Source organism: Miscanthus floridulus, chromosome 14 (genome assembly GCF_019320115.1).
Source record: "Miscanthus floridulus cultivar M001 chromosome 14, ASM1932011v1, whole genome shotgun sequence".
Lineage (NCBI taxonomy): Eukaryota > Viridiplantae > Streptophyta > Magnoliopsida > Poales > Poaceae > Miscanthus > Miscanthus floridulus.
Window position 1 is genome coordinate 41,225,821 of NC_089593.1, and position 14,687 is coordinate 41,240,507.

The following is a 14,687-nucleotide window of genomic DNA, read 5'->3' on the forward strand; positions in this document are numbered from 1 at the left end:
TGCCGCTAGTCTTTACCAGCCCCCGAGTGAGATCCAACCCCTTGCATCCGCTAGGGTCAGGTGTTACTGGAGACCGGAGTGTTCAGATGGAATCCCATTCCATGGTTTTTGTGACACCACTATTCCCCGCCCTACCTTCCAACAGAATTCCCCAAATGGGGACTCTATGGGCTCGGCAAGGGGGGCCTTCGAACCTCTGTCCCTGTATTGAGCGGCTCAAGCCCCCGGGCCTTGTCAGGGTCTGATAGGGGTCAGCCATAATTCACGTGTTACCCCGTCCTCGACTTTCATAATCGAAGGGGCCAAGTAGACAACACTTGCCTCGGTGGCTCGAGTGTTGTGCTCAATGAGCTCGCTAACGGGTACGTTCATGTGGAATCCGAGTCCATCATTTGCTGATGGGGTCGAAAGAGCCCTCTAGTGGCATTCCACAACTTCTTAACCCGCCTCCCGGCAGATGCCCGAGCCATTCAATAGGCTCAGGTGGACCGATGGCCTCTCCTCGACGGAGATTCTATGGGTTTGGCTTGGGGTTAGAATCGAACGAGAAAAGGTTGAGACATCCCTGTCTGCTTCTGAGCGGGATCGGGTAGGGCTGCTGGGGCTCATCTCAGTTATTTCTCCCTGGCTCTGTTTCATGGGCCGACCTTCGAACCTCGGCCTGCTGCCACCCATATCGAATGAGGCGACTGCCATTTTGTGACACGACATGAAGCGTTGGGATGCAATGTTTTGCATATGCAATGTTTGAATGTATAATTTAATCAAAATGAAGGCGGGGTCGGTAACATTACCTTGGTAGCACAAGTGATGGAAAGCTTTTACCAGATGTGTTCGAGCCAGATTTCGGGTCTGATGTTTCCGACGAGGCCGGCGTAAACTGCATGAGTATTGCTACTTTTGTTTTTGCAATTGATTTTTAAGCGATCTACTAGCTTCCCCCCTGAAGGGGGGGCTCTGTAGGTGGACCCCTCCAAAGTCCTTTTGGGAAGGTGGGAGCTAAGGCTAGCAGTGTGAGGAGCTGTGAACGTGATTATGCTGGTGAACCAAAAAGACTCCGTAGCCGACGGAGCGTCGGGTCCGGTGATTCGTCCAGTTGTACTCATCGTTGTATTCCCACACGCCGTGCTTTTGGTTTCCCAAACATAAGGAGGGGTTGGGCTAAGAGGGTGTTTAAACAAACATGCGCCCTCGGTAGCCCCCGAGCGATGTCCGTGTCCCTGCCGTTGCTGGGGTCAGAAGCTCGGCAAAGAATTCAATACTCAAAGTAAATAAACAGGGGTGCTTATCTTTGAGTCGGTCGTTCGTTCGTTGTTTTGCCTAGGCCACCTGATCGACCTAGGAGGCCCTTTGGGCTTTCCCTAGAAGAAGGTTCCATCGTTGGGTCGTCCCCTGGTCCTGCCAGGCAGCGTCCCATTGACCAGAGCACGTCCCATCGTTTCCGGCGCGTCCCCTCAGCTTTCTGTCATCATTGATTTCGCATTTGTATTGAATAGGGGAAGGCAAAGAGTTTTTTGTTCGAACCTTTCGCCTTTCCTTAGCTACTAAGCCCCCTCTTTAAAAAGGGGGGGAAGAGTTCTCGCCGCACCTCCTCGCCAGCCTCCGAGCCGCCACCTCTTCTCCTTCCTTTCCACCGAATGTATCGGTTCCTAAGTAAGAGAGGGTAATACTAGGGAGAGATAAACTCATAGGTCCGTCTATGTTTCTAGAGCGTGATGTCGAGCAGGAGGTCATCCAACATAGATGAGATGGCGTGGTTTGCCTGTGCTAAGGAGGGGTCGCCGCTGCCGGAGGAGAAGAGGCGCCGGAGGGCGATGAGCGTTGTTGATTTTGCCACCATTGGTCGTGGCCTTCCTTCAGCGGGAGGCGCTTTCTGCCTCAACGCCATTGTCGGGGTTGGGGCTAATGATGATGGCGTAGTCCCTGAACGTCCCGATGGAGGGGCACCGCATTCGCCGGTGTGGTGCTCGACGTTGCAGATGACGGTGCCTTCGAAGGTCCCGCGACACGGTGGGATGTTGCTGATGGAGAGCGTGGTGTGGTGGCCGCAGTAGACGAACTGGCCCATGTACATGCCCAGATGTTGCCGATGGAGAGCTCGGCGCGGCGGCCGTAGTAGTACTCATAGTAAAGTTTGGTAGAGAATGTAATTGAATAAGTTTGGAGGAGCCCCCGAGTGAACAGTCCTTTGGATTTTAGGAGTACAATAGTCTTTTGCGTGATGAAATCATTTTGTAAGTGGTTAATTTGTGCAAAAATGAACAAATTTTCATCTTTTGTTACGGCAAACAGCTTTTCAGTTTTCTCTTCTGGTAGAAGAGGTTTCGGTGCCCTCCAACGCTTCCTGTGGCCCAAGTTGTAAGAAACTAGGAGTGCGGGTGAATTAATTCTGATCACGCTGGTGAGCAAAGAGGTTGTAGCTGCTGGGGCATGGGTCTCCCATAGTCCTACCAGTTGTACTTGGAATTTGTTCCCGAAATCTTAGTCCTTAGGACTTGTTTACGAGAAGATCGGAAAACTTAGATAAAGTTTTCAAAGGTAATACAGGAAGTGTTTGCAAGATAAACGTACTTGTACTTGTATCAGCCCCGAGTGAGGTCCGGCCCCTCACAATTTGCAGGGGTCAGATGTCACTAAAGATCAGGGTTTTGTAAAGACAAAGACTGATAAGAAGAAACATGCGTTTATTTAAGGGTAAAAACGACGTAGCTGCTCAATGTTACAGGCGTTGGTGAAGACCTCGCCGTTGATGGTTTTTAACCTATAGGCGCCCGGGTGAAGTACTTTCGTGATGACGTAGGGTCCCTCCTAGGGTGGGCAGAGTTTGTGGCGGTCCTTGTTGCTCTACACAAGGCGGAGGACGAGGTCCCTGATGTTGAAGGCTCGACCCCACACCCGTCGGCTGTGGTACCGTCGCAACGCCTGCTGGTACTTAGCTAAACGGAGGAGGGCGATGTCGTGGGCTTCATCTAGCTGGTCCATGGCATCTTGGTGGGATGCCTCGGCCCCCTGTTCATCGTACGCTTTGATTCTTGGTGCTCCATAGTCAAGGTCCATTGGGAGAACAGCCTCGGAACCATAGACCATGAAGAAGGGTGTGTAGCCGCTGGCCTAGCTAGGAGTTGTCCTTAGGCTCTAGAGCACGGCCGGAAGCTCAGCGAGCCAGCGTGCGCCGAACTTGTTCAACCGGTTGAAAATTCTGGGCTTAAGGCCTTGTAGGCGCATGCCGTTTGCGCGCTCGACCTGCCCGTTCGTCCAGGGGTGCGCGACGGCTGCCCAATCAATCCGGATGTGTTGTTCATCGCAGAATCGAATGAATTTCCTGTCGATGAACTGCGTGCCATTGTCTATGATGATGGAGTTCGGTACTCCGAAGCGATGGATGATGGCGAGGAAGAATAACACAGCTTGCTCGGATTTGATCATGGAGATCGGTTGAGCTTCAATCCATTTTGTAAACTTGTCTATGATGACAAGTAGTGGGTGAAGCCCCCGGGCACCTTTTTGAGTGGCCCAACCAAGTCGAGCCCCTAGACCACGAAGGGCCACGTGATGGGGATCATCTAGAGCGCCTAGGCTAGAAGGTGAATCTGTCGAGCGTAGTACTGACACCCTTCGCAGGTGCGTACAGTTTGCTCGGCATCGGCTACTACAGTGGGCCAGTAGAAGCCCTGTCGGAATGTGTTCCCAACCAAGGTCCTTGGTGCGGCATGGTGACCGCAGACCCCACCGTGGATATCACTTAGCAGAAGTTTTCCCTGTTCGCTAGGGATACAGAGCTGTAGGATCCCCATATGGCTCCATTTGTAGAGTTCGCCTTCTACAAGAATGAAGGACTTGGCGCGACGTGCGAGACGTTGGGCTTCCGTCTTGTCAGCTGGTAGTGTGTCACGGAGGAGGTAGTCGAGGTAGAGCGTTCTCCAGTCATCGGGAGGGTCGGACTCTGCTGCTGGGTCCTCTTCAAGCTCCATGACCTCAGGGTCGGGCAGAGCAGTTGGCGGATCGGCCCCTAGGGTCAGATTAGATGGGCCATCGTCAGCCTGTTCTGACCCCGTGTAGCATACCGAAGGTTTATGTTGATCGCTGGCAAAGACACCTACCGGGACTGGCTCTCGGTCGGATGCTGCTTTCGCGAGCATGTCGGCTACTTCGTTGAGACGCCTTGGGATGTGATTGAGTTCGAGGCCGTCGAATCTATCCTCCCGCCGTCGGACTTCTTGGCAGTATGCTTCCATCTTGGCGTCATGGCAGCTTGACTCCTTCATGACCTGGTTGACGACCAGCTGGGAGTCGCCCCTGACGTCGAGGCGTCGGATGCCCAGCTCGATGGCGATTCATAGGCCATTGATGAGCGCTTCGTATTCTGCGATATTGTTTGATGAGGGGAAATGGAGCCGAACCATGTACCTCATGCGGACCCCGAGGGGAGATACGAAGACTAGTACTCATGTTAGCGCCCTTCTTCATCAGCGATCCATCGAAGTACATCGTCCAGTACTCTTGATCGATGACTACTGGTGGCATCCAGACCTCGGTCCACTCTGCTATGAAGTTAGCCAGCACCTGGGATTTGATCGCTGTTCTGGGGGCATAAGTAATGCCCTGATCCATCAGCTCGAGTGCCCACTTTGCAGTTCTTCCTATAGCATCCTAGCTACGGACGACCTTGCCGAGGGGGAACGACGTCACGACTGTCACAGGGTGTGACTCGAAGTAGTGGCATAGCTTCCTCTTGGTGATGAGGATGGTGTAGAGGAGTTTCTGGATTTGGGAGTAGCGGGTCTTGGAGTCGGATAATACCTCACTGATGAAATATACAGGGCGCTGCACCTTGAAGGCATGCCCCTCTTCTTCCCGCTCTACTACTAAGGCGGCGCTAACCACTTACGTGGTGGCCGCTATATATAGGAGGAGGGATTCTCCATTGCTTGGAGGGATTAGAACCTAGGGTTTAGTTAGAAATTGCTTAACCATGTCAAGCGCCTCCTGAGCCTCGGCTGTCCACTCAAAGCAGTTGGACTTCTTCAGGAGTCGATAAAGGGGGAGTCCTCGTTCGCCGAGGCGTGAAATGAATCGGCTAAGGGCGGCAAGGCACCCTGTGATCCGCTGAACCCCCTTTATGTTCTGGATCGGGCCCATCCTTGTGATGGCTGATATCTTCTCTAGGTTGGCTTTGATGCTGCGTTCGGAGACAATGAAGCTGAGCAGCATGCCCCTAGGAACCCCGAAAACACATTTTTCGGGATTGAATTTGATGCCGTTTGCCCGGAGTTTCACAAAGGTTTGTTCAAGGTTGGCGACAAGGTGGTCAGCCTGTTTGGACTTAACTACGATGTCGTCGACATAGGCCTCAACGGTCCGCCCGATGAGGTCCCTGAAGCAATTGAGCATACAGCGCTGGTAAGTTGCCCCAGCGTTCTTCAGACCGAATGGCATTGAAATGTAGCAGAACGATCCGAAGGGGGTGATAAAAGACGTCACGAGCTGGTCGGACTCTTTCATCGCGATCTGGTGGTAGCCGGAGTATGCGTTAAGGAAGCAGAGGGTTTCGCACCCTGAGGTGGAATCAACTATTTGGTCAATGCATGGCAAAGGAAACGGGTCCTTTGGGCACGCCTTGTTGAGGCCCATGTAGTCAACACACATCCTCCATTTCCCGCTCTTCTTTCGTACAAGAACGGGATTTGCTAGCCACTCTGGGTGGTATACTTCCCTAATGAACCCAGCAGCCAACAGCTTTGCTATCTCTTCACCGATGGCCCTGCACTTTTCCTCGTCGAAGTGGCGCAGGCGTTGCTTCACTGGCTTGGAGCCTGGGTGGATTTTCAAGGTATGCTCGGCGACCTCCCTCGGAATGCCTAGCATATCCGAGGGTTTCCACGCAAAGATGTCTTTGTTATGGTGGAGGAAGTCGATGAGCGTGCTTTCCTATTCGGAGGAGAGCGTAGTACCAATGCGTACCTTTTTAGCCTCGGAGCTGCTGGGGTCCACGAGGACCTCCTTGGAGCCTTCTGCCGATTTGAATGACCCAGTCGATTTCTTGGCGTCGGGCATTTTTTTGGCAACCTCCTCCCTGAGGGTGGCGAGTTCCTTAGAGGCGACGACTGCGGAGGCGTGACCGCAGCATTCGACTTCGCACTCGTAAGCGCGCTGGAAGGAGGTGCCGATGCTGATGACCCCACGGGGGCCCGGCATCTTTAGCTTAAGGTACGTATAGTTGGGGACGGCCATGAATTTCATGTAGCATGGTCGTCCCTGGATGGCGTGGAAAGTTCTAGGGAACCCCACTACGTTGAAGGTGAGGGTCTCAGTCCTGTAATTGTACCGATCCCCGAAAGTGACAGGCAGATTGATCTGCCCCAGTGGCACGGCCTGCCTACCAGGCACGACACCATGGAAAGGCGCTCGGATGGGGCGGAGGTTCGTTCGGTCGATGCCCATCTCATCGAGCGTCTTGGTGTACATGATGTTGAGGCCGCTGCCTGCGTCCATCAGTACTTTCATGAGCCGCTTTGGGCCGATGATCGGATTGACGACAAGCGAGTACCTTCCCGGGTGTGGGACGGCATCTGAATGGTTGGTCCAGTCGAAGGTTATGGTGGATTCTGACAACCGGAGGAAGGCAGGCGTGGCCGGTTCGGCCGTATAGACCTTGCGGCGCGCAACCTTCTGGCGGCGTTTGGAATCGTAGGCCGCTGATCCTCTGAAGATCAGGAGAGCGTCGTTTGGAGTCGGGAAGACATCATCCTTCTCCTCTGCGTCGTCTATGGTGGGGGCAGGTTCCTTCCCCTGCTCCCCTTTGTTGAGGCCCCCGGACAAGTATTTGCGCATGAGGCCGCAATCCTTGTATAGATGCTTGGCCAGGAAGGCGTGGTTTGGGCATGGCCCCTCGAGCATTTTTTTCAAAGTGGTTCAGAGTGCCCTCCGTGGGCTTCCGGCCACCTTTGTAGTCGGCAGTGGCCACGAGCGAGTTGTCGCGCCGTTGCTTCTTATTCTTTCTTTTGGCGGGACGGTTGGAGGCGCCCTCGCCGGCGTCCTCGTCCCACCTCGCCTTGCCGTCGGAGCGGTCGAAGATGGCTCCGACCACCTCCTCTCCTGAGGCGTGACTGGTGGCGATGTCTAGGAGTTCCTTGGTAGTCTGTGGGCCCCTGCATCCTAGCTTGTGGACTAGGGATTCACAGGTTGTCCCGAATAGTAAGGCTCCTATCACGTCGACATCGGTGACGTTAGGGAGCTCGTTGCACTACCAAGAGAAGTGCTGGATGTACCCGTGGAGGGTTTCATCGGCCTTCTGGCGGCAGTTCTTGAGGTCCCATGGGTTTTCGGGGCGTTTGTACGTGCCCTGGAAGTTTCCCACGAAGATCTCCGTCAGATCCGCCCAACTTTGAATGGCGTTGGACGGTAGGTGTAACACCTCGGGTGTTAGCCCTGCATAACTTGACTTGCATAACATGAGCATGAGCATCAAGCATTCATAAACAAGCATTTACAATTGAAACATTGGATTGAAACATCTGCAACATTTGCTTGTTATCGCATGTTTCCTTGAACATATGCAACTTTTCTCATTATTTCATGTCTCCATGTGTATATGCATATGATCATGAGTGTACACAGGTACTTGATAGATGTAAGTCACAAAAACATGTAGCAACACCTAGGTTAGCAAGTAGGACATTGTTCATGGTCACCTTTCATGAACCAACACTTAAGATTTCATGTGATTAAGCTAAATAGCACTATGAGTGACTAATACATGAAATGATTGTATGACCTTACAATTAGCCTAAACATGTTTAGAGTGTCATTATGAACAACTTTGATATTCATGGTTAGGGGTAAATAGGTCATTAAGCCCTAGTTTGAAGCATACCATTCTTTAAATGTGACATGTTTGACCAAGTTTGAACTAGGTGCTAGAGACCTTGCATGGAGGTGGTCACTAAAGCAAAGTTGTAGTATTTGATATAAGGAACAACTTTTTATTTTTGGGTCATTGATTGATTTAGCTCCTAACATGCTTGAATTTGGATCACAAGAATCAGAAAAATCAACATTTCAACACTTAACAAAATTTTCTAAGTCTTGGTTCATTGACCGACTGATAGGCTGACATTGGGGTTGATATAACTTGGTTTTGGTTGTGAATTAGAGCATGATCCTTTAAGAACAATTGAAGCTGGTATGTAGGGCTACGACTTTGATGTAGATTATGTGCGCTAATTCGTCACGGATACAAAGATAGAGCCTCACAAAAATGCGCTGTCAGACATTACCATCACGGACTGAATCGAACGGAGGCAGCGATTCAGTGGCCGACCACCAGCAGGCTTCGCGCGCCGTGTGGAACCAGTGGCTAGCCGTGCGTCGCCGACGCCCTGCCCAGCGCGGCAGAGCCAGGCCAAAGCGCGCCTTCTACTCCCCAGCGCCCGCCCGCACTGAGTCGCGCCCTCATTTCCAACTTTCTGGCTTTCTCCTTCCCCGCCCACAACAGCGCCGCTCTCCGCCATTGCAGCCAAGCACCTCACCGTCGCCAGCTCGCCCTCGCCACTTCTCCATCACCGCAGTAGCTCCACCGCCACCCCGACAACCTGCTGCATCTACTAGTGCCCGCTGATAGCGCTCGGTAAGCCACCGCACCGCACAAGAGCTCGCCGTTACTCCGCCGCCACACTCCGTCACCGTGGTCCGGCCGACTCCGACCACCGCGTGCCACGTTACAGCGCGCAATAGGTCCACCATAGCTTGTAGATGCTCATCCGAGCTTGTGTTCGTGTTTTACTGAATAAAATGGCATGAAACTTTTACAGTAGTCTTTTGGTAGCATTAATAAGGCACTGTAAATTTTTGAGAATTTATGAAGTACATTTGGTATATGTTTATTAATTAACCTATGTATCTAAGTAAAATAATAAAGGCATTTAAATAAATAGTTTTAGCTTCACCATTATGTTTTCTTGAGTGTAATTGGTATGCTTAAACTGTTGGTAAACTTTGTGTTGTCAAATTTTGAGTGATTACATGAGGTAGAAGTATTGTTACTTTATAATGTGAATTGGAAGAGCTTCCGGACAGATTCTGTAGTTTGATAAGTTGCATGATAAAAATGATGTTTCCTGTAAAAATAGTTAATAACAAAGTTGTAGATAACTTCATCATATGTCTTGTGTTAAAATTTCAGGACCATGGGTCAAACGGTTTAGGAGTTATAGCTTTTTTAAAGTTAGTGTTTCCGAATTGCTTGCTCTCTGGAATTTCTGGACAGCACTGATATGATTGTCTGTTTTGGCTAAGATAAGTTGTGAATTAGCTTTTGTAAATTAAATAAGAGTTGTAGATAAATTTATAAGCTTTCCATAAAGTCCAGGATCACTGTATTTGGACAATTAGAACTCCATTTATGAGTAAAACAAGTAGCTGTTATTTGTGACATAGTAGATGCATTGTTGAGATAGTTAACTAAATAATCAAGAAGAGATATGCACCTACTCAATAGAACATGATGCACTTGTTGTTACTCCAGCACCATGATGTAAAGAATATTTGTAAGAATGCATTCTTCAGGTATCATCATGCCATACTTGTGAACATATATGCATTCGCAATATCTTATGCCATACTTATGCATCTAGGATCGACAGAGGAGATCACGTTGCTGGAGTTCGACGAAGTAGAGGAAAGGGACCAGCAGGAGAATCCTCAAGCCATAGCTCCCGAAGGCGAGGAGCAGATCCCTAAGGAGCTTCCGGAGTGCCCTGACCACCACATCCTTTCTGAGAGGCAAGCCCCGGAGCATTCTAAGTCTCCCAGTATTTTACAAAATTTTACTTAAGTCCTTATGATTGATGCATTAGGTATAAGAGTTGTCTGGAAACACTTGATGCATGGAACTACCTTGTCCAGTTATATACACCCTTAACCCTGTGTAGGTCCAGGATCAAATATTTGCTTAGCCCTGCTTAGTCCGGTAGAAGTCGGGTGATTTCCTGTCACCTGCAAGATATAGGTGGATACCAAAGCACGGTCAGCTATATTGCTATCGTGGAAAAGAACCATGGGGTAAAAGTAAATCGAGACCGGGCGGGATATCGATAGAGAAGCAACAAGGCATGGAGGTCTTGGGTGTGGATCTATCCCCGTCTATGTCGATCAAGGACCGTACTATTGTTGGACCTTCTGACAAGATTGAACGCATGCCTATCACTTAGCTGGCCAGATAACTCGTTCCGACCGCGAAGCCGAGTAGCTCAACTCAGGCCAGGCCGCATTCTGTTGTGCGCTCCTTGCGGGGGCGATCAAACTGAGCCCAAGGGCAGGCTAGGCCTAAACGTCCTGGCATTTGGTGTCCTTGATTGTGCGGCGCGGTACGAACCCGCAAAATGTGTACCTGAGTTGTACCAAAGGTGACCTAAGGCTACCGTGGCTGGTAGACCTGGGTTTGTGTTAGGAATAAATTCCCAGCTGGTTGAAATCGATTCGAATCGCCGTCTCTCCCGGATAGTGAGAAACTTGGATAGTTCCAACATCGTAGTAATTGTGTTATGGAATATGATGGTTCGAATGAATATGGAATTACAATACCTGCTATGGTTACTATGGTATGCTTTTAAAATGACATACTACATGTTTGGCATAGGATAGTTGCTAATTTAGATGGACAGCCATAATTAATTGATAACAGAATCATAATTGTATAATTGAGTTAACTGCTTTTTCTACAAAAATGTTGTCAAGCTATCCCCACTTACAGCCTTGCATAATCCTTGGAGTCAAATTATTTTTGGTTTATGACGGGTAAATCTAGCTGAGTACCTTCTCATACTCAGGGTTTTATTTCCCATTGTTGCAGATGGCACTGTATACCATGGTTATTGAAAGAGTTGCTTCTATCCCGCCGTGGATGAGGAGTAAGCCTTGGGCAGGCTTCTTATTAAATCTTTCTATATGCTTTTGTGGACCGTGATCATAATTTGGCACTGTATCAAACAATGTTGGAAACTTTATTTTTCAAACTCAATTTGCTTCCGCTTTATCTATCAAACTTGGTTTGTAATAACTTTTATTAATACTCTGATGATGGAAATGTATCTGTGAACTTTATGTAATATGTGACATGTATGTTGAATCATGTACAATCTTGGTTGTGGTAAATCGTTTATCGAGACCCGTCGTGGTACTCGACGGACTACCGGGTTTATATGGGTTCAAGTATGACAGCACGACCGCTTGCGGGCCGCCATTGTACTTGTACTCTTATAAATTGGTCGGTTCTGCGACAGCTGGCATCAGAGCAAGATTCAACGTGAATTGTCACATGTGTATTTAAAACAAAAGTTTTTGTTTTCCAAAACCCTTTCTAGCAACTAATAGCTATATAAATAGGTGTTTGAAATCTAAAGTGTGCCAATGATCACTTTCCTTATGCCCAAATTAAGGACTATTAGGTGGCTATTTAAGTACTAACATGGGAGTTTTTACTTCATCGTCCATACGGCATGCTATTGTATGGATGCCATTCACTTGAATGGTAATGTATGGATCAAATGCCTCTATGCCAAGGTAAGTTGATGAGTGGTATGACTGCAAGATGTGAGCGTGCGGTCGGGGAGAGTTAGCTTTGGTACAGCTATGTATGCATGATTGCATGTGTATATGGTACGTATTTAATTGTGGGTATAAGCTGTTTCGGGTAGCTTTGATACGGAAGTATATGTATGGGTATACATATATGGAAGTATTTAAATTTACATTCTGCATATTTCATTATGGGTTTGGGCTGAAATGAAATTCTTATGCAGGTACACTAACAACGAAACGTGTAGCTCGACTAGTTACGCTATATATGAGAAAACATATGTATGCCACCATGTCTACCGTTATAAATAATTTTCCTAAGTTTGTGAGGACGTACGGAACGAGCATGCATCATGTTAATTATCATTCAATAATTACATTGTTCCTCCCCTTATAAAATTCTTACTCGGTTATGTAACTCTTATCCATTATGGCCTTATCTCACAAAGTTGTACGTGTTAATGGTACAGATGGCAGCACCAGTTGGATGTGAGAATTTCCTAATGGTTTTCGGGACACCTACCCTATTGTGGAGAGTTCTACACTTTGTGGGGTACCATGAACCGCCCCTTTATCATTGGATTGAAGAGTACGTGGAGGGACAGCCATGGTACGAGGTGCAGCTCACTATACCAGCCTGCACACAACCGCCCTTCTGGCAGGAGTGGAAGGCAGAATCGGAAGGGAAGACTCCTTGGGAGGCTGCCCAAGTTGTGGCCTTTGAGGTTTTGAGGCAAATCTGCCAGCAGCATGGAGATGCACTTACTGGCAGTGCAGTGAGTATGTTTCCTTGGGTGGATCCCTCCACCACCAATTGGGAACAACATAATCCAAATGCTTTGATCAGAGATCGGGATGAGCAAGCAAATAGCTCTAATCCCTCCATGAGTGTAATGTTTGCGGTGATAAAGATGTTTTGTGCACGCCAGGACACCAAGGAATTCTGGCAGGAATCGTACACCACTTGCATGGACAAACTCATGAGAGCTAAAGTTGCGCAGCATAAGCTCAAGAAATGTGTGCGCAAGCAAAAGAAAGCCGCAAGTAAAGCCTATTGGGAATCTGACCAAGCTTATGCAGGCTTGGGCACTCTTCATGCCCAAATGGAGCAAGTGGATCAGCAGCGAGCAACAGCCCAAGAAGCTAGAGCTAATGATCAAGCCGTGCTTGCAAGACTATGGGAACAGTTGGAGACCGCCCATGCGGAGGTGTCCACCGCTAGACGTCAGTGTGATGCGACAGAAAACTGTGTCGCCACCATAAGGATAGAAAGGGATAGGCACCGTGCTCTAAGTAATGAGCAGGACCGTGCTGAAAGAGGCTTATGTCAGCAGCTTGCAAAGGTCAACTACAAGTGATGAACCTTCAGCATGAGGTGCACTATTTGAACAACCAGCTGAACCCTATCCTCGATGGGGAAGAAGATGGTCCAAACATGGAGGAAGATGAAGAAGATGAAGAGGAAGAGGTGGAGCCTGAGGAAGGAGATGATCCTATCTCTGACCTCGATAGCGATCATGATGAGGATTAGATCGCTTAGTACTTAGGAGAAGTGCTTAATGTATCATCGTCGGTTATGTAATGGACTTGTAGTTTGGATTTGGTGTTGGTAAATTGAACTATCATTTAATATTGTTATTTGCATGACTATTGCATGTTTGGCTAAACGCTAATGCGAATCCTCATTGATTTATCAGAAATCATGATTTGAACATTAACGTGCGATGAGTCCGATAAGTGATAAAATTTGGTGGTGTCATGTTACGAGAATGGATTATTATGCCTCTGTTTTTATTGTATGAGTTTGAGATTGTCTCCAGTAATTTCAGTTTGGCATGATTATAAATTCATCTGCAATCTTGTGACATCAACCAATAATCGCTTATTGTTGCAACTTCGCACATGACGCGCACCTGTGGAGGAGCTAGTAGCAGCCAGGATGGCAATGGTGAGGACGTATCACCGCCACCACTGTCGTCTGCTCAGGAGTTCTTTGCCTAGTTCTTAGGGAGCCAAAGGACATTGGAAGAAGCTCTGCGCCTCATCGTGCAGAACACCGCTCGTGGCCACCCACAGCAACAAGGGGCCGAGCCAAATCAGCATAGTATATTCAAGGAGTTTCTGGATACAAAGCCTCCTATCTTCAAGGTGGTTGAGGAACCACTGCAGGCTGACGAGTGGCTCAACACCATTGAGCAGAAGTTTCATCTGCTAAGGGTCACTGAGCATCTGAAAGCTGAGTATGCTTCTCACCAGCTGCAAGGACCAGCAGGGATCTGGTGGACATACTTCTTGTCGTCTCTACTTGCTAATGCGCGAGTGACATGGGAGCAGTTCAAACTAGCTTTCAGGGGACACCATATTCCTCCGGGTCTAATGTGCATGAAAGTGGCTGAGTTTATGAGGCTCACTTAGGGGACAAAGACCCTCACAGAATATATGCACGCATTCAACAACCTGTCCAGATATGCTCCCGGTTTTGTGGATACTAAGGAGAAGAAGATAGAGAGCTTTAAGAGGGGTCTGGGCACCAAACTGATGAAGACCATGGCCAATTCTAGATGTGCCACATACAACGAGTTTATTAGTGATGCTTTGACCCAAGAAAACCACAATAACATGCATGCGGCTGCTAAGGGTCGCAAGAGGGCATTTGAGGCAGGTGCCTCCGGATCTTCACATTCTAGAGCGCCTATCCCAGCTAGGCCACAATTCCGTCCACCTGCATCCAAGTTTAGGCCTCCACCACCTAAAGCTTAGAATAATAGGCCACAGAAACCATTCCGTAAGGCATTCACTATTGCCTTACCCAAAGGAAATGGCAGTCAGGACAGCTCCACCGGATTCAGGAATAATCAACCATGTTTCAACTGCAATCAAGTGGGTCATTGGGCCAAGGAATGCCCCCACCCCAAGAAGAATGGCAACCAGAATCAGAACAATCAGAGGCAGGCTTATGCCAGGGCACGTCCGGGATACGTGCATTATACCGCTATTGAGGAAGTGCCCACCAGAGAAGTTGTCACGGCTAGTATGTTTCTTGTCAACAAGCATCCCGCTGTTGTTTTATTCGATTCGGGAGCTTCTCATTCATTTATGAGTCAAGCATTTGC

General features: G+C 48.7%; 1 protein-coding gene across 1 annotated transcript; it reads right to left on the bottom strand.

Moving 5' to 3' along the window:
* Positions 1–1,705: 1,705 nt before the first annotated feature.
* On the bottom strand, positions 1,706–2,074 carry LOC136503382 (uncharacterized). The gene has a single exon (XM_066498476.1). The coding sequence runs from the start codon at positions 2,072–2,074 to the stop codon at positions 1,706–1,708; it is 369 nt and encodes a 122-aa protein (XP_066354573.1).
* Between the last annotated feature and the right edge of the window lie 12,613 nt (positions 2,075–14,687).